This window comes from Eubalaena glacialis, chromosome 3 (genome assembly GCF_028564815.1).
Source record: "Eubalaena glacialis isolate mEubGla1 chromosome 3, mEubGla1.1.hap2.+ XY, whole genome shotgun sequence".
NCBI classification, from domain to species: domain Eukaryota; kingdom Metazoa; phylum Chordata; class Mammalia; order Artiodactyla; family Balaenidae; genus Eubalaena; species Eubalaena glacialis.
Window position 1 is genome coordinate 1,035,941 of NC_083718.1, and position 18,185 is coordinate 1,054,125.

General features: G+C 59.8%; 1 protein-coding gene across 1 annotated transcript in view; it reads right to left on the reverse strand.

Annotated features, from left to right (window-relative positions):
• The window catches only part of LGR6 (leucine rich repeat containing G protein-coupled receptor 6), a 96,701-nt gene that overhangs the window by 20,311 nt on the left and 58,205 nt on the right, over positions 1–18,185 (reverse strand). The window contains exons 5-6 of the mRNA XM_061185231.1: positions 15,984–16,199; positions 11,191–11,262 (exon numbers count right to left, since the gene is read on the reverse strand). Of these exons, the coding sequence (XP_061041214.1) occupies positions 11,191–11,262; positions 15,984–16,199 (288 nt within the window). The remainder of the gene's footprint in view (positions 1–11,190; positions 11,263–15,983; positions 16,200–18,185) is intronic.

Here is an 18,185-nt window from a genome sequence, read left to right on the forward strand (position 1 = left end):
GACCTCACCGTAGTTGAGCCCTCACATACTTCATTGGACTCATGTCCAGCAGCCAAATTGAGTGGTTCCAGCCCTCCTCGGCAGTTTCTGGTCAGGAATTTTACCAGGAACGGCCTGACAGACAGTGGGGAAAGACATGTGGTACAAGGCATGTGAACTAAAAGGCTATTTTTGTAGAAAAATGTGGGAGAATAAAAATGGTGCAAATGTCAAAAAGAATTCTGCAAACCACATGCCAAAGAGGTAGCCTGATTTTTTCCAACTGGATGTCTACACAGATTCAAGGGTAACTGCCACGCGCTGCTTCATCCGGGCCGCGTAGATGTCACCTCTATGTCACCTCTGGTATAAGGGCCCAGGAACGTCCCCGCAACCCTCTCTGCCCCCGAGGAATTCAGTTCAGGGCGACGGGGGTTTGTTGCTGGCCCCAAACACACAGAGACTCCCGCTGGGTGGAGCGGGAGGTGCAGAGACGGATGGGAGACACCCCGTCTGGGTGGCGGAATGAGCGGCTGTGCAGGATGTGGCGGGTCCCACGAACCCGACACCAGGGCCTGTGGAGATGGAGATGCACGCGGCTGAGAGACAGGGCTCCACGGGGATGCGGCCCCTGGACCAGGTGCAGGCAGCAGGAGGGACGTCAGGGCAGAGAGCATGGTCTGCAGGAGGCGAGGGGTGGGCTTCGGGGCAGCACAAGCAACGCAGTTCGGTCGAGCAAAGGGCACTGTCTCCAGGCGCGGCCGGGGCGGGGCCGGCGCGCTCTCCGGCCTGAGCCCCTGCTCCAGGTCGCCCCGGGGACAACCTCTCCGGCACCGAGCATCCACCCAAACGACCTCTTGTCCCGCAGCTGCCTCGCCGGGAGCTGCCCCCGTTCACCCTTGTTACAGTCGCGGGAAGTGAGCACAGGAATCAAAGAAGGTTCCTGACCACACCCAGCCGTCAACTGGCCAAGGCGGAGAGCGCTGTGTCCCCCCAAACCCACCCTCTTCTCTCTCCGCAGCCACGCTGCCCGTGCCACAGCCCCTAGCCCCGTCGGCCACGTAAATGTCTGACACGTGAGTAAAATTAAAAGTTCAGCTACACCGGCCACACTTCAGCCGCTTGGTCACGATGTGTGGCTGGTGGCCGAGGTGTCAGAAGCACAGATGGAAGCTTCCCATCATCACAGAAGTGCGGTCCTCTGTAACAGGGGGCGCAGCCAGGTGCGGGCATCTTCCCGGCTCCCTGCCGTCGGCGTGGCCACGGGACTGGTCCTCCCCTCAGAAGGCGGGCAGCAGTGACGCCTGCCGCCTCGAGAGTAGGGTCTACAAAGCAGCCAGACTGCCCCCTCCACGGCCTCGTCACCCTTCTGCCAGCTAGATGCCCAGCACAATGAGGCCCTGGGGATGGCAGGACCCCAAGAAGCCGGATCCCTGCGTCACCACAAGGAGGAGGGTCACCTGCCGAGGAAAAGCACCTCCTGGGGCTACTACATGATCCAGAAATAAACTCCTATTATGTTTGAGCTATGGTTCATGCTTTGGTCTATTGGGGACAGCAATTTAGATCTCATTCCACTGACCTGGCGTCACACCCAGCCTTGAACCTGAGCCTGAAGCCCCTACTCAGCTACTACACACCTGCCAGAAAGACGCTTCTAAAATGCAAAGCGGATGCTGTCATCCTTCTGAACACTCAGAAAAGGCTTCTCACGACTCACAGAACAGCGTTCGGGTGCCTTCCTGGGCTCCGACGCCTTGAGCGATCTTTCAGCTCCACCTGCCGTCTCACCCGCATGGAGCCTCACCCCCTCCTGTGTTTAGCTGTGGCTCTTCTGCCCTCAGCCCGATGCCCTCTCCCCACATCCTCAGCTGTCAAAGCCCTAGTCATCCTTTGAATCCAACCCAGTCCCTGCAGTCAGAACGACTTACTTACTCTTCCAGAACTTTCCTGGTGTTTTCTCCAGAAACACGGTCAGGGTGAGACGGGTAATAACGCTGGTGGTGGCGACAATAACGATGATGATAATAATAGTAATTACTGTGTAACAGTCACGGTTCTAGGTGACTTACTATCGTAATTCATCTCATTCCCACGCCAGCCCTTTGAGGCAGGTACTGTTATCACCTCCATTCTGCAGAAGATCAACTGAGGCACAGAGGGAGACCATCCCGGGACCACGGTTCTAGGAAAGGAATCACCAGGATTGTAGCCCCAGCTGTTGGCGTCCAGAACGGGGTGGTCCGGGTACATACTGTCTCCCACGTGAGACGGGAAGCCTGTTGGCACCAGGAAGCAAATGGATTCCTTTGTGGATTTCCCCAAGCCCAGGCACCGGCCACGTGCATCAATGTCCACTGTCAGGGTGACGGTCTGAGCCCCCTGCGGCTGGCCACGTGGGGCTGCGTCTCGGCCCTCGGGTCAGGCTCTGACCTGCAGGCTCCTGGGGACGGCAGGGAAGGCCTCCGCTGGCACGAGTCTTGATTCTTCCGTCGCAGGTGATTTACGATGCCCTAAACTTCAGCTGGAAAACTCATCCGTGGCTGCAGAGTCTATTATATTTAATAACCCAGAATCAGCCAGAAGCCCAGGAAGAGGGAATTGTTCTCTCTGCAGCTGGGGAGGGCTGAGGTTAAAGAGGACCCGTTCCCAGCTCCAGCCGGAACTCGCTCTGGAAGCGCAGCTGTCTGTGGCTAATCCTCCCCGTCGTCTGCTCAGCCGTCCCAGCCACATCCAGCCAGGACCGATGGCGTCGTCGGCAAACGTAGCTAGGAAGGCGACCCCAGCCCCGTGATGCTCCAGGACCCGCAACCCCGGTTTCTCCTTCCATCGGACTGTGAGGAAACAGCCACTCCTGGGAACCCCGGGAGCCTCGCTATGTATTCGGAGCACAGAGCTGGCAGGAGTCTACTGTCATCTTGTCCAGCCCCGTCTTTCTATTGATCAGGAAACTGAGGCTCGGAGAGAAGTGGTAGATCTCTGCCCGTCAGAGCCAGGCCCTGAAGCCAGTCCTGCTGGCTCCCGGGCCAACATGGGCTCTGTGCTACGCAGAGCGTGTCCCGCTGGGCTCCAGGTAGCAGGGCCAAGGGCAAGGTTTTGGGGAGACTGGGAGAGAGGGTGAGTGGAGGGGGAGTCAGGTTTCCCCAGACGCTCACAGGCAGGTCAAGGCAGGTGACTCCGAGCTGGAGGCTGGGGTCTTCTGTGAGTTTTCTGCTTTGGAGTGAGCGGAAGAGGTCTTGTCATCTGGGACCAGCAGCGTCACCCTGGACCAGTCACTGAACTTTGCTGTTTGCTTCCTCACCCGTAACTCAGGGACGCCCACCGCACAAGGCACTCTGTTCACCTGGTCCAGAGCCCGCACGGGAGGTGCTCACACAATGCGATTCTCTCCCTCTTCCTTTTCCTGGACACGAGGCTCCAGAACAGACAGCGCACACACAAGTTGGTCTCTACTTTCCACAGCCATCAGGAAAGATTAATATCATTAATTGGGTTTCCACCTACACTTTTATTCTCAAGGCTAATGTTTGTGTTTATCACCAGATCACAGGTAAAAGCATGTGGAGGAATGTGGGGGCCCAGCTCCCACACAAAACACAAAACCCAGACACTCGGAGCCACTTTTACCTACCAAGGCTGGTAGGGAAGGCGGCCAAGCGCGGTGAGCACACTGCAAGTCCTAACTGCTGAGCCCGGGCCCCAAGTCTGACTCCACACACTCGGGGCAGATGTCCTGGTGAGCCAGGAGCCAACAGAACTTCATGACTAATAGCATTGCTGTACTGTCTAAACAGCCTGCCGACCAGGCCACCCATTAACTAATGCAGCAATTAGTAAAATTGTCCTCAGTTTCTTTGGAGAGACGGGCATGCCCTCCTTCCTTCCCTCCACCCACACCCTCTTCTTTGCCAGAAAGAAACCCCAGAATGTCCCTGATGCAGTAGCGTGGCTGATTTTAATGCAGCTGTTGGTTCTGACACTGAGACTACATGCTGCCTGCCCTCAGGAGGCGCCGGGGTTCGGAGAACCCCGGACTGGGAGGGAGGTGAGAGGGAAAGTCCAACCCACCCGGGGTCATCCCTGGGATCCCGGTGGCCAGGGCTCCGCCTCTGCCTCGATCGCCTTGCCCGGCAGCTGCTGTCGGGCTGCCCTGAGGATGAAGTTGCCGTCCTCATCCTGGGCTAGAGCATCCCCTTCGCTTCCCCCTTGGCCCCCACCCCATCTGCCCGACGACCACCTGTGTGTAACCTAAGTCACGCTCCACCTCCGGTCCTCCCGAGTTCTTTGGGTCGAGGTTTGTAGACATTTCACATGCTCACCACCCTCCCCAGAAAAGCCTGTCACTCTATGATATGATACTCAGAGCAGGACCGGGTCCTGTAGAAGTGGGTGGGTCCCCGTGGGCAGCACCGCCTCACCTGGACAACCTGGACGCTGGGCCCATCCATGCAGAACACTGGAAGGCTCTGAGGCGCTCCTGGTCACAGCAGAATGCAGCTGGCCTAAAGGCGGGGCCCCGAGGTCCGGACCACAGGGCTTGTGGGAAGGGGACCTCGCGTCAGGCAGGGATGAGGGACCACCCCCGTGGGCATTTCTCCAAGTTAGAGAGCTTGGGGCACCTGGGCTACCTCCTGGGCTGTGGATATTTAAGTCTGGTTCGGCGAGAGGTCTGGGTACGGGTGACCAGAGCTGGGACGAACCTTGTGGATGAGATGGTCCATCGCTCCCACAGCTCAGAGGGAGAAGCTGAAGCTCAGAGAAATGGATTTTCCAGGGGCCACAAGCCCACTCGTCTGTTCAACAAATACCTGCCAAGCGCCCTCCCTGTGCCAGGAGCCGTGCCAGGCGCTGCAGGTACAAGAATGGACAGAGCGGGGGACAGACCACGGATGACGTCAATCAACGAATAACGAAGACTATCAGATTGTGGAGAAAACTAAACAGGAAAAGGAGAATGCTGGAAAGAAGTTGCAAAATGGTGGTGGAGGAGGACCTCACTAGAGAGGTGACATCTGAGCAAAGTCTTGCAGGAGGCGGATCATTGTGGAAGGAACATCCCAGACACAGGAGGCAGCCAGGGCAGGGGTTGGGAGGCGGGACATACCGGCGTTTGCAAGGGCGCACTGTGGTGGAGCCGAGCCAGGCAAGGGAGCGGGGCTTGTCACCCAAGGCCAGAGTCGGACGGGGAGACACTGAGCGTTTGGACAGAATAGCAACTGGATCGGATTTGTGTTTCAAGTCCCTGTGGCTGTCGCGTGGGACGCAGACTGCAGAGTGACAAGGATGAGACCATGGCAACAACCAGGGGGCAGACTCGGGTGGCTTGGGGACGGGGGCGGGCGTCAAGCGCTCAGACCGTCACTGTGAGCTGAAGACAGAGCTCGGATGCGGGACGTGACAGGAGAGCCGTTGCATCACGCAAGGCCCAGCAAAGCTGCCTCCGCAGAGCTGGGGAGACTTCCGGTGGGGGGGTTCCGTGGGGGGCTCTGCTGGCATGTCAGTCAGCATCCAAGTGAGCATGTCAGGAAGGCCTGTGGACGTGTAAGTCTGGAGTCCAAGAGCGATGACCTCCGTGCTGGCGGCATCGGCAAATCCACGGGACGGAAGAGAGTGGGGTCCGCAGAGGACACAGAGGGAGAGGAGCCGAGCCTTGGGGTCGCTGGGGTCAGGAGTTAGGGTGCTGGGGGCAGACACGCTGGAATTAGTGGTAAGTTAAGAGGCGCTCAGGACTCCCGGCCTAGAGCCCCGTAGTCTCTGTGATGAGGGCTACGTCTTTCTTGCTCATAAATGTTCCCCCGGAGCCCACAGTGGGGGCCTGGCACATACTGGACGCCCAGTAATATTCAAGGAACCAGTGAACTCAAGAAACAGAAGGAGGAGGGTGGTGATCCTCGATTCCTGCCGGTGCCTTCTGCCCACAGGCCCTGGGGGCCAGACCTCAACTTCCTAGTTTCCTCTCCACGGCATCCACCCGGGAACCTGCTGCCCAGTGGTTCCGGGCCCTCCACCCGCATGGCACACCAGCTGGCCCGGGGGCCGGGGAAGCAGGACGCTCAGAGCCAGCGGGGAGCAGTGATAAGCGCGGTGACCCTGCCTGCCCAGAGCGAGGCGGCGGGAGGGTCCGCCTGGCGGGGACGACTGTGACAGCCGTCCCGGCCAGGACGCAGGGCAGACCCAGCCGGAGCTCAGTTTTCTGCCTGTTGGAAGTCATTAGTGGTTCTGCGGGAAAAGCCAGGAAAGAAAGTTTTATATGGAATAATAAATTCTTCTATAAGCCACAAACCCCCACTAATTTGCAGTTAATAAACCCACAAATGTAAGATGATTAAAAACTGGCGAGGAAAGAGTTCCTCAACTCCTACAAGGTTGGCCTCAAGCGGCCGCGGGCCTGACAGGCTGACGTCGGGCCAGAGGCAGGAAACCCTGGGCGCCGGCCAGCAGGCAGCTGGAGCGGATTGACCTGCAGCCCCAGACAGACACGTCCAAGTCCTGACCCCGGGAAGCTACGAACGTGACCTCGTTTGGAAAAAGGGTCTTTGCAGATATAATTAAGTTGAGGATCTTCTCAAGATGGTTGGTTTACTGGGGTGGGCCGCGGAGCCAGCGGCAAGGTCCTTGTAAGAAAAGGATGCTCGGAGAGGCCGTGTGAAGCAGAGGCGGAGACCGGAGGGAGCACTGACCAGCCCAGGGACACCAGGGACCTCGGCAGCCACCAGACGGTAAGAGGGGCACCGGGCAGGTTCCACCACAGACGCTCAGAAGGAACCAACCCCTCCCACACCTCGACTCTGGACTCCCGGCCTCCAGAGTTACGGGAGAATACATTTCTGTTTTTTGTTTTTTTTTTTTAAAGCCACAAAGCCTGTGCTAATTTGTTATGGCAGCTGCAGGAAACTAATGCAGTGGCTGTGCCCTGGCTGACCGGGAATCCCTGACCACCCTACAGAGGAGGTGCTCACAGCTCGGGCCACCGTGAGATGACACCCGCGGACAACACTCTCCCTGCTGCCTCTGACACAGCGCTGTGGGAAAGAAGGGAGTGAGGGAGAGAGGGAGGAAGGAAAAGAACATTAATTAATTAAGGGGGAGGAAAGGCACATTGCTGTCTGTCCATCATTAAATGGGACGACAGGCTGGAGAAGCCAACATAAATTAAGCACCCACAGGGTTCCAGGCCTGTGAATTTCACTACACGAATTGTAAAATATCTCCCCCATTTTCCACGTGTGGAAACTGAGGCTCCTGAGAGCTCAGGTGACTTGCACGTGTCACACGCCTGTGGCAGAGCCAGGGTCTGAATCCAGGTCCACCAACTCAAGCCCAGTCCCTGGAAGGACCTCCGTGGAAGCCGCCTGGTTGTCCACCCCTGGCCTAAAGCTGACCGTCCGGCCCAGGACTGGGAGGTGGCGGGATGCTTTCAGGACCCAGTCAAAGCCGGTTTAGAGCAGAATCTGTTGGCCTGGGTGGTTTCAGTGAGGCGGAGACAGAGGGACACACTGCAGCCTTGGCTGCTGGTGAAGTAAAAATGTTCCACAGGAGCAGATCCCTGGGGCGTCTGCAGCAGAGGAGGTTCTACACGGGATGTGCAGTTTTGGATCATAAGGCAGAATCTTCTAATCTCCGTCCTGCCCTGCAGTCCTCCCAGACCTCTGCTGGATGCCGGTCCTGATCTAGACAGGGAGCTATAGCCAGGAGGTTTCTGTTCCTGCCAGAGCCCCAGGCTCCCCTCTGAAGGGGGGAGGTCCAGCCAGCCCGGGGGCTCAGTCAGTCTGATGTATTTAATGAGGTTATAAGGCGGCCCAGAAGCCATCACCCAGGCCCGAGGGAGGTAAGGCGCTGTTGTCCCCAGACCCCTCCTAGCCCAGCCCCTCTGTTCTAGCTGAGTCGCAAACACCAAATCCCCAGATCTGGGGGGCTGGTGCGGGGCGGTGCTCAGGTTGTAATTATGTTTGTTGGGCCTTTTCTTTTCTTTTTGCACAATTTTATTCGTAACTTCAGCTGGGTCTTCCAGGACCATCCGTGACAGTTCTGAATAGCATCCCGTGGTCTCCAAGCGTGATTTCCAAACGCTGACCTCAGGGCCCGGCGCACCTGGTTTGGATCCCTGAGACCTCCCCGGAGAAACTTCCCAGGGTCGCTCTGGGTCGCGCTTTCTCTTATTTCTCAGCCCAGGTACCGGGAAGTTCCGTAATTGGTCTGAGTTCACAGGAGCTGGCACTAAATGGAGCGATGTATCAGGAGGCCAGAGGCTCGGGTTCCACCATCACTTACAAACTGTAGAAACTTGGGCATCTCACCCCAAATCTCTGGATTTGGTCTGATCTGGAAAGTGGAGGAAACAGCACTTGGCAGGCAGGGTGCTGGCCCACCTCTGATTCCGAATTTCCCACAGGGGCCGGGCATCCTCATTGTGGGAGCAGAAAGGAGGTGTGGGTACAGGATAGAGTCTGTCCTGTCTGCCTCCAGCTGGGCTTTCCTGCAGGGTCTGGACTGGCGAGGGCCGAGTGGGGGAAACGGCAGCCGCGTTCCCACAAGCCCCTCCCAGCGTGATCAGACTCCCTGAGAGCGCAGGAGGCCTGCACCCACCCACCACCGGGAGCCTGCGTGCTTTGTTCTGCTCAGCGGGAAGGCGGGACGGCAGCCCCAGCCCCGGCCCCACCCCTGCCCTGATCACCTGGGTGTGCAGGCTGTTTGGGAGTAAAAGAGCGACTCAGGGTGCATGTTTACCTCAGTTACTCCTCGTGCAGATGAGGGGGTGAAGCCTCCTGCTCTGGCTGACCCAGCTGGCACGTGTAGAACCGGGGGTGGGATCCAGGCAGCCTAGCCTTCAGAGCAGAGGTCACAACAGAAGCCGCGTGGCCATGGGTGTCCCCACGCTATGCTGGGGCCCCGCGTGACTGTGTCTGTGTGTGTGTGTGTGTGTGTGTGCGCGCGCGCCTGCACCTGGCCCCTCCTCCCCAGGTGGAAGGGTCAGGCCACAGACGGAGCCAAACCACAGCTCGGGCAGGAGAGTTTGATGAGAAGGGTCTAAGTGCAGAGATGCCGCCCCAGGGAGACTTGCCCTTCCAGAGAGACGCGCACACAAAAGCTCCAGGGTAACCGCGGGGCTGTAGAGCAGGCCAATTATGCAACAATTCAAGGTTTGACTACCTCTCCTTCCCCCTTTCATTCTCCCAGCAACTCCCCCCTCTAATCTGGCTGCCCCTCCGGCCCCCCCAGCGAGCTCTGGGTGATGGAGGATAAGAATGCACTCTCCCCCTTTTTACTGGGAGATCAAAAGTTGGAAGAAGAACTCAGCCCTCAGGGGTGGGACGGGAGGGTGCTGAGATCAAGGCCTGGAGGAGGAGGGGATGGGGCGAGGCTGGTCCCCATGGGGTGCCATCTCCGTCAGAGCTCTGCACGGGGCTCTCCTTTAATCCAGCGTCACCGAGGGTGGGGAATTGCAGATTGGGTCCCGTGGCTGGGAGACTGGGTGTTACTGCCCCCGGGTGGCTGAGGCCGGGCTGCAGGCTTTGCCCCCGCGGTGCAGGTCTCTCAGCCTTGGCCTTCCTGTCTGTAAAGTGGACGCAGGCCCTGGGCTTTGTGCACTGAGCCAATCACTGCCGCGGATGAAAGGAATGGGCGCCAGCGGCACCAGCTCTGAAGCTCAGCCAGTGCCAGCCGAGCCCAACGCCCTGCGCTGCCACCCAGGGCTCGCAGAGAAAGAATCAAGCAGCGCACCGCGACCGTGAAAAAACAGCGCTCGTCGGCTTTTTAGAGGTGCCAACCCACACCCAGCATGTGCCCCCTCCCCAACTGACTTCCCGGCAGAGCTAACAGCCCCACCCGGCCCCCGGCAGCCGCATTGGCCTCCCTGCTGCTCTCTGGGCGCCAGGCAGCTCCAAACCTGCCCCAGCACTCCGTATCCCCCAGGGAGGGCGGCTGCGGCCCAGGCCTCGAGGGGGTGCTGGCCACCCCTACATCCGGGGCCCCAGGCACCCAGCACACGGCAGGCTTGCACAGGTCACATGTGGCACAGAGACTGGGCACTGGCTGGGGGCTTCGGTGTGTTTTCTCAGTTAACTCCCCAGGTCTGCTCTGTCCCCATGGAGGGTAACTCCGGGGGGCCCCGCCAGCTCCCCAGACATCCATTTCCCAGCATGTGACCGAGCGGCCTAGACTGTCCCGTTTAACTGTCCGGCCACCCGTGACAGCTGGCGGGGGGGTTGGGGGGGCACGCAGCCCAAGCCACGCGCAGTGGCAAGGAGATGCCCAGCTTTCCTGACCCCAGGCTGGGGCCCCCCGGCCCGCCGGGCATCAGGTTGAAGGTGGAGAGGCTGGAAGAGCTGCGCCCCATCCAGAGAGCCCAGGACAGCCCCGAGCTCTGGTCCCCACCTCCTGTCCGCTTCCCTCTGTGGCCACAAAGGCAGACAGCCCAGGCCGCCGGCGCAGAGGCCCCAGCCCAGGCCTCCTCCTCAAGTCACAGCTTGTCTCCCACATTTTCTCCTCTGCTGCTTCAGATGCTTGAAAACCCCTCCCCTCAGGAATGACACTTCGTGTGTTGGGGGGCGGCGAGAGGACCAGCACCGTGAGTCGGGGGCTCACCCTTGCTGGCCTGGGATCCTGCTCTGCCCCGTGCCCTCCCAGGCCTGCAGCCGGCGGCTAAGGTGCAGCCCCGCCCCCTCCCGTGGGCCGGCTGTTGGCTCCAGGGGGGTGCATCCAGCCCGCTCTGAGGGGGGCCGCGGGACCGCAGAGGAGGTGCTGAGGGCTTGGGTGCCTTCTGACCGCAGCTGAATTCCAGGACGATGATGGGTAAATAATGTGGCTTTTCCAGAGTCCACAGCTTGGGCGCTGAACTGGCGCCTCCTGCCAGGCTTTCCGCGAGTTAGAGCAGCCGGAGACCCTCCCTCCCAGCAGCCGCTCTCCCCTGGTGGGGGGGGGGGGGCTGGGGGTCACTGCTGCCAAGCCAGCCCTGCCCCACCCCAAGCCTTCCACTTCCAGGCTCAATATCCTCATTCTCCTCGCTTCTCCTCGCAGTTCCATTTCTGTCTAAAATCTCATTGTTTTGGTCTCTCTGCGGGCAGGGCCACCCTGAACTCCCGGGGGCACAGCCCACGCCCTGGAGGAGGGAGGAACCCACTGGGAGCGACACTCCAGAGAAAGGCCACGTCCCAGCGCCCCAGTCCTGCCGCTTCCCCTCTGCCACCCCACGCCAGGACTCCCGGCACTCACAGAGTCTCCAGGTTGTGCAGCCCCTCGAAGCTGTGGGTCCCCAGGCGCTGGATGTGGTTGTTATGGAGATGCCTGTGTGGGAGGAGAGCCGGGTCAGGACAGGTGCGCACAGCATCGGGCTGGGGCGGGGAGGCAGACGCGCTTGCGGAGGAGGCATGGATAGTGACCCCAGCGGGTCAGCCCTTGTCTCCAGGGACAAACTGACGGGCCAAGATGGACTTCGGAAGCCACAGTCTCCAAGGCTGGAGTGGCCAGGGGCTACGCCGTTCAGACTTCCTATCGAAGGAAAAAACCAGAGGCATTCCCCAGGCCGAGGCGACGCAGGCTCCCACCAGGCTCCCACCAGGCTCGAGGGGAGAGGCCCGACGTCGGGGCCCCAGCTGGGGCTTCTCCTACAGGACCCAGCCGCCTGGGTCAGTGGCCAGACGCACTTGTGGGAGCCGGCAGCAAACCACTGCAGACAGCGTGTCATTACAGGTGAGCTTTCTGTTACAGCCGGAGTGAGCTGTGGGCCAGCCTGGAGATGGAGACGGGTGAGGCCATGGGCGCCAAGGAAGGCTTCTTGGAGGCAGTGGCCGCGCGCAGGACCACAAGGTCGGGGACGCGGACACGCCAGGGTAGGGCGCGCCATGTGGAGGCGACGTGAGGACAGAGGCGGCCGGGGGAGGGGGTGAGGGCTTGGCCGGAGCACACGTGGGGAGAGAGGCCCGAGGTCAGTCTGGGGGACTTCCAAGGTCAAGAGCGAGTTGAAAGTAAGTGACAGAATGTTCTTCTCCCAATTCCTAGTGAGATGAGCGAAAACAGCAGAGGCAGGCCCCCTGCCCCACCCCAAACACTACGCGGAGCCGCAGGGCAAGGGCAGAGCCGTAACGTAAACAAACAGCCAAGACCGTGGCCAAGGAAACGTTCTGGGCCTCCTCAGGATCTGAACTGGTGAGAAAACAAGGTCCTGAGAACTCTCCCTGCAGTCCCCAAGTCTGAAGAGAAGCGGCTGTGGACGTCCTTTTCCCTCCCCACTGCTGGCTTCCCAGGGAAGAGAGGAAGGGAAAGTAAAATGAAGGCTCCGGGCTCCTCATGCATTGAGGAAACGACTTTAAGCCCAAGGGAACTCCTGTGTGGAGGGAGCGAACTCCTGCATTTACCACAATCTGACCCTGCCGAGGGACCAGCCCTACCTGCACCGGCACACTTGGGTACCCACAGGCAGGTGGACCCTCATTTACCCACCGCTCTGGCCCACAAACTACAGCCTTGGGGGAGAGCCGAGGGGGCCGAGGTGATGCAGCTGTCCCAGCAGAAGCCAGAAAGAGAAATCACATGGCAATTGTGCAAACATACAACAGGAAGAGCAGAAGAGAGATGCCCAGGCCAGGTGAAGTCCCAAGCCTAGAAGAAAACGTAGCAGATGAACGACCAGCAGGACGTTTACCACAGCTGCCTTCTGCTGCACAACAACCCAGCAAAACATCTCAAAGACGGCACTTTTAAGTGAAAGAAAAAGTGACATTGTAGACTAAGGAAATGAACTGAGGACCAAAAATACATCAGTAAAAAACCAGTCAGTAGGGCTTCCCTGGTGGCGCAGTGGTTAAGAATCCGCCTGCCAATGCAGGGGCCATGGGTGGGCTCAACGACCGGATCCCAACTGGTTCCCAGATCCCTGGTCCAGGAAGATCCCACATGCCGTGGAGCAATGAAGCCCATGCGCCACAACGACTGAGCCTGCGCCCTAGAGCCCACGAGCCAAAACTACTGAGCCCGTGCGCCACAACGACTGAGCCCACGTGCCACAACTACTGAAGCCCACGCGCCTAGAGCCCGTGCTCCGCAACAAGAGAAGCCACCGCAATGAGAAGCCTGCGCGCCGCAACGAAGAGGAGCCCCCGCTCGCCGCAACTAGAAAAAGCCCGCGCCCAGCAACAAAGACCCAACGCAGCCAAAAATAAATAAATATAATAATAATAATAATAAAAAGCTAGTCAATAAGTTTGAGACAAGGAACAGTATAGACACTGCTGGCAGTGGAATGGGTGTCAGAGAAAAAGCCTGAGCTAAAATGGTGAGCTTGGCTGCATGAGAGCGAAAGGCTAAAACAGCTAGAAACTGATCGATGTGAGTCAACACTGGGCTATTGATGTCTCTGAGGGCCAGGATCCAAAAATGAGACAAAAGACATATTCAAAATGTAACACAAAAGAAAACTCTCTACAATAAAGAATGAAATCCGCAGGTCAAAAGCATACATTGTTTCAGGAAAATTGGATGCAGAAAACTCCACACTGTGTCATATTCTAGTGAAGCTATTAAAGTTCAAGAATTAAAAGACATCTTCAGGAAGGAAAAGGAAATCACGTACACGGGGAAGAAATCAGACTGGGCTCCAAGACGTTCAGATGGAAAGGCAACAGGCAGACCCCATCCTACGTGGTGGGTAGGGCCGGGGGTCTTGAGAGAAGGGGGTCCTTCCCCACCTGCTCCATGCCCAGGAGGCAGACAGATCCACCGCAGGTTCTTGGATTTGATAGAGAGAACACAGCCCTGGCTTCTGGGAACGAGCCCCTCCCCTCCATGCTTCCTCCGCTGTCACCAAACTCCCCTCTCCCGCACCTCCCGCGGAAGCTCATCTCCGTCCCCACCCCGTCCCCCAGCCCCGCCAGCGCCTCTGGTCCACAGCATCTTGCAGCCCAGGCCTCCAGACGACGACTCGGTCACCCCAGGCATCCCGAGCGCCTTCTGCAGGCCAGCCTGTTGGGGCTGACGGTCCAGAGGAAGAGACGAGACTCCACACAGGACAGCACCCTGTCCAGTTCAGCGCCCCTTGCTCCCCTCAGGGCCGCGCAGAGCAGCCTGACCAAGGCCCAGGGTTCGGGTTGAAACGAAGCCCCTCTCCACCGGCTGGTTGCCTCACGCCTCTGGCCAGACCCCCGTCCGCCCACCTTCTTCCTCTGCCTCTGCGCTTTCCTGCAGCTCAGCCCTCGGTCCTGGACGGCTTTCTCCAGCCCACTCTGCCCTGCAAGGTCACCGGCCACGGCAGCCTCTCTCCCCCGTCCCAGGGCCGGAGGAGTTGAAGGGCAGGGGCAATGCTTCTAGGCCTTCTCCTCTCTCAGCATCGTGGGCCCCTGGGCCCCTCCCCTCCTGTGCCTGGTGGTCCCCCGGCCCCTCTTGGATCCGCGGTAGCCGAACTCCCCCACTCGCGCCCCCGACCTTGGCCTCCCACCCTGCGAAAACCTCAAGTCGGATGGATTCTTCCTTCACAACGTCCCTCAGGGCCATGCCTCTGTCTCCTCCCTAAGCTGGACTTTGCCTCCTAGATCCAGTCTCCCCTGTTCCCGCCCATCCTTCAAACCACACTCCCAACCCCCTTCTCGCCTCCAGCCTCCCCTGCCCCGCGCAGGCCACAGCCAGACTCCTGCTCTGACTCTGAGTCCCCAGACTCACCTGCCCGGCCTTCTCTCTGGCCAGACTGGCGTGCTCGCCTCAGCCAACACCCCGACGCCCCCGTGTCTTTGCTGACACCTGCTTGGAGCCCCTGCTCCTCACCTGTCTACTCTAAGCCAACTTTCCGGCCCAGGACGGCCCCCAGCCCAGCAGGCCCCCCGCCCCGTTCCCTCCTCCAGCTGCTTCGGCCGCCCTGAGCCCCTGAGACGAGCCTGACTCAGCGTCCGGTCCCCTCGGCCTGAGTTAAGCGACAGCGCTGCTGTCCTTCCCACCAGCATCCTGCTACTGGGACTGGCCCGCCAGCCTCTGAGGCAGCGGCCGGCTCTCCACCCCTGGACTCTGCAGGGCCTCCACGGGGCTCCGTACACCCTCCGCTGCTCACTTGTCGGGGGCCCATAGTGAGGCCCGCATTTTCCCAGTAGTCTTGTCTCTCAGAGACCTGACGCCGTTTATCCCCAGGGAACATCACGATGTCACAGGGCATCACCAAAGCTGGAATCAGCCACCCCATTCTGTTTAGCTGCTGTCAGTACCCCCACTGGCACCCAGAAGGAGGACCGTGTGGCCGTGCTGACAGAGGATGTGGTTCAGGAGGATGTTGGTCCCGCTTCTCCAGTCTCCCAGGACAGAGAATCAGACAAACTCATGCCTGCTTCTTCATCTCTCAAACGGAACCAAGCCTCATCCACTCCCTGGTTTGGAAAATCATACCAGATTTCCAAGAGCAGGGGAGGCCTTACGTCCCCACGGCAATTAGGATGTAACCCAAAGCAATTACACGTGACCTCCAAGCCCTTGGCAATTACCCTGTGAACTTTGCACTCCAAAGTTCCAGGGCAGGGAGTGGGGGGGGTGGGGGGTGGGGCGAGGACAGAGTTAACCCCGGGCTCCAGTTCCTGCCAGGGATGCTATCTCCCAGGGAATTACCCGACGGGGCTCTGCTGTCTAATTACAGCACTAGCTGCTCTCTCCTTCTCCAGGCCTGGGGATGAGGTGAGTTTATCCCACCCCTGTGCCAAAGCACAAGACTGCATCCACCCATTGCCCGACTGTCAAATATGGTGGAAATCATTCAGGAGATTCTTGGCATGCATTCCCATTAGTGCGGTATAGTTGCAATATTTGCATATAATAGCAGAGGGAATTGCAGCTTAATTCCTCTCTTGCAGCCCCTCAGAGCACTTCTTAAACCGCCTGGCCTCACAATAGCCCCACGGGGTCAACAGGAGATGGTCATCCTCACGTTACAAGGGGAAACGCAGGCCAGAGGTTCGGAAACCTCAGGGACACAGCCAGGAGCGAAGCTGTCCAGGGTGGACACGCCGCCGTCCGGGTGGGGGAGGGGCAGCACTCACAGCACCACGAGGCTGGACAGGTTCCGGAAGGCGTGGTCGGGGATGTGGCCTATGCGGTTCAGGGCCAGGGTCACGGCCTGCAGGGCGCGGAGATTGCCGAGGGCCCTGACGGGGATCTCGGAGAGCGCGTTGTCGTCCAGCCACAGGTGGCGGAGGGAGGACAGCCCCTCGAAGCTCCTGTCCGGGACCAGGGAGATGAGGTTGGCATCGAGGCGCCTGGTGGAGAGAGGGGAGGGTCAGTGCTGTGCCAGTGCAGCCTCCGAGGTGCCTGGGAATAAGGGGCTCCGGGGCTCGCCTCGTCTCCAAGCCGCAGCGTTTGGCCCTTTACGCCCTGCATTCCCGTCGGTGACCCGAGGCTGCACCCACAGCCCGGTTACGGACAACAGTGCCCCCCGCCACGCTCAAGCCCCTCATCTGTGCCACGGCTCCCCTGCTCTGCGGACGCTGTCCTCCCAGCCCCGTCCACTCTGAGGCCGGATAACAGAGATGTCCCACCATGGACACGGGGGACAGCCCCTCCCTGTACGCGGCCAAAGGAAATGCCTCCTCAAAACCACCGGCCGCTCCCGACTGCTCGGCCCTGGAGACCCTGCTCCCCGACTCAAGGGCCCAGGGGTGGGACGGGGCTCCCTGGTTGGCTGATGGCCTACGGGAGGCTCCTGGATGTCAGAACAGGCAGACGGATGGTGGGCGGTCCAGTCTGTCCACAGCCAGAGGGCCCACGGTGGCAGAGGACTTCTGATGTGAGGTCTAGGCACTCTTGGCAGCCAGCAGGACCGGGAGACAGCCCGTGCCAGCTTTTCACAGCTGTGCCCAAGCCACGATGTCCTTGACCAATGTGCCTCCTGGTCCAGGGCTCGGGCTGAAACCCCATCACCCCATGCAGCTGGTCCCACAGGGACGAGACAAGCTGGCCTGTGGCCGTGGATCTGCCCCTGGACTTTGCTGTCTTGAGGGGCTTTGCACTGAGGCCTGGTCCTCCGCACGGGCAGATGGCACCTATGTCATGGAAACGCCAGCCCTCAACCACACAGGCCCAAAGGCCCCGTCATGCTGACCCTAAGGAAGACTGGGTGGTGGCAGAGGTGCCTTTCTTCCATCCCAGCAGCATAAGCGCACGTGTCGACAGCCGGCAGTGCTCCTGTCTGTTCCCTGAGCCATTTCACCAGTGTCCCTCCCACCCCCGGGAGAAACCCCCAGGCTCACCAGCAGGGGAGCTGCGGGTGAACAGGCAGACACTGGAGCCTTGGATGGGAGAGCAAGCCGACCAGGACAGGCCCCGAAAGCTGCAACTAGGAAAGACCTCCACCCACGTCAGACCTGACCTGACGGCCACAGGCCCTTCCGTGAGTGCCTGTCACTCGGTCACTGTCGTCAGACCCTCGATGGTCTGACTGTGCTGGTGACCTGGGGACCACAGGTGGGAACAGACTCCAAGAGCCTCGCCAGGATGGCCTGGTTCAGAAGGCCAGGGTGGGGCCTGGAATCTGTTTCTAAAGACTGCCCTAGATGTTTCTATGCATAGACAGTTTGCAAAGTGCTGGATAAGCATCGGCTACAAAGAGGACGGTGTCCCCGCCCTTCACAACTCAGTGGAAAGGTTGGAAGACGGTTCCAGCGCAGTGTGATGGCTGGGGAGGCGTTAGGAGTGGCCTCCAGGTGGAGGTGATGTTACGTGGAGACCTGGCCGACTAGGAGGAATCAGCCAGTGGAGGAGGAGGGGGGCGTGTGGGAAATAGAGCATCTTGCAGGGGACCCAAGCAGCCAGGCCCAGGCGGGGCTTCAGGAAGGGCAAGGGGAAGCTGGAGGGAGCAGGGCAGGTGCAGCCGGCGAGGCAGGCAGGGCTGGAGCTTGAGGACCCTGAGAGCGATTCTGTGTTCTGTGTCAGGGAAACGGGGAGCCAGGGAGGGTGGTAAACAAAGACGGACGTGGCCAGGTTTCTGGTGTTGAGGAGGGGCCAGCCTGGAGTTGGGCAGATGGGCGAAAAGACAGGTGCTCTGCACAAGCACCTCGCCCAGAAAGGGACAGGCATGTCCGTGGGAGCTCAAGGGGTGAGCTTGACCACTGCAGGGTCCAGACCCCAAAGGGTCCTCTCCTGAAGGAGCCCCTGTTGCCCTGACCGGGGATGTCACGGTGCTGGCCTGGCAAGCTCCCTGGCACGGGACTGTCCCCGGCAGTTCTAGGAGCCTTTAGCATCCCCTG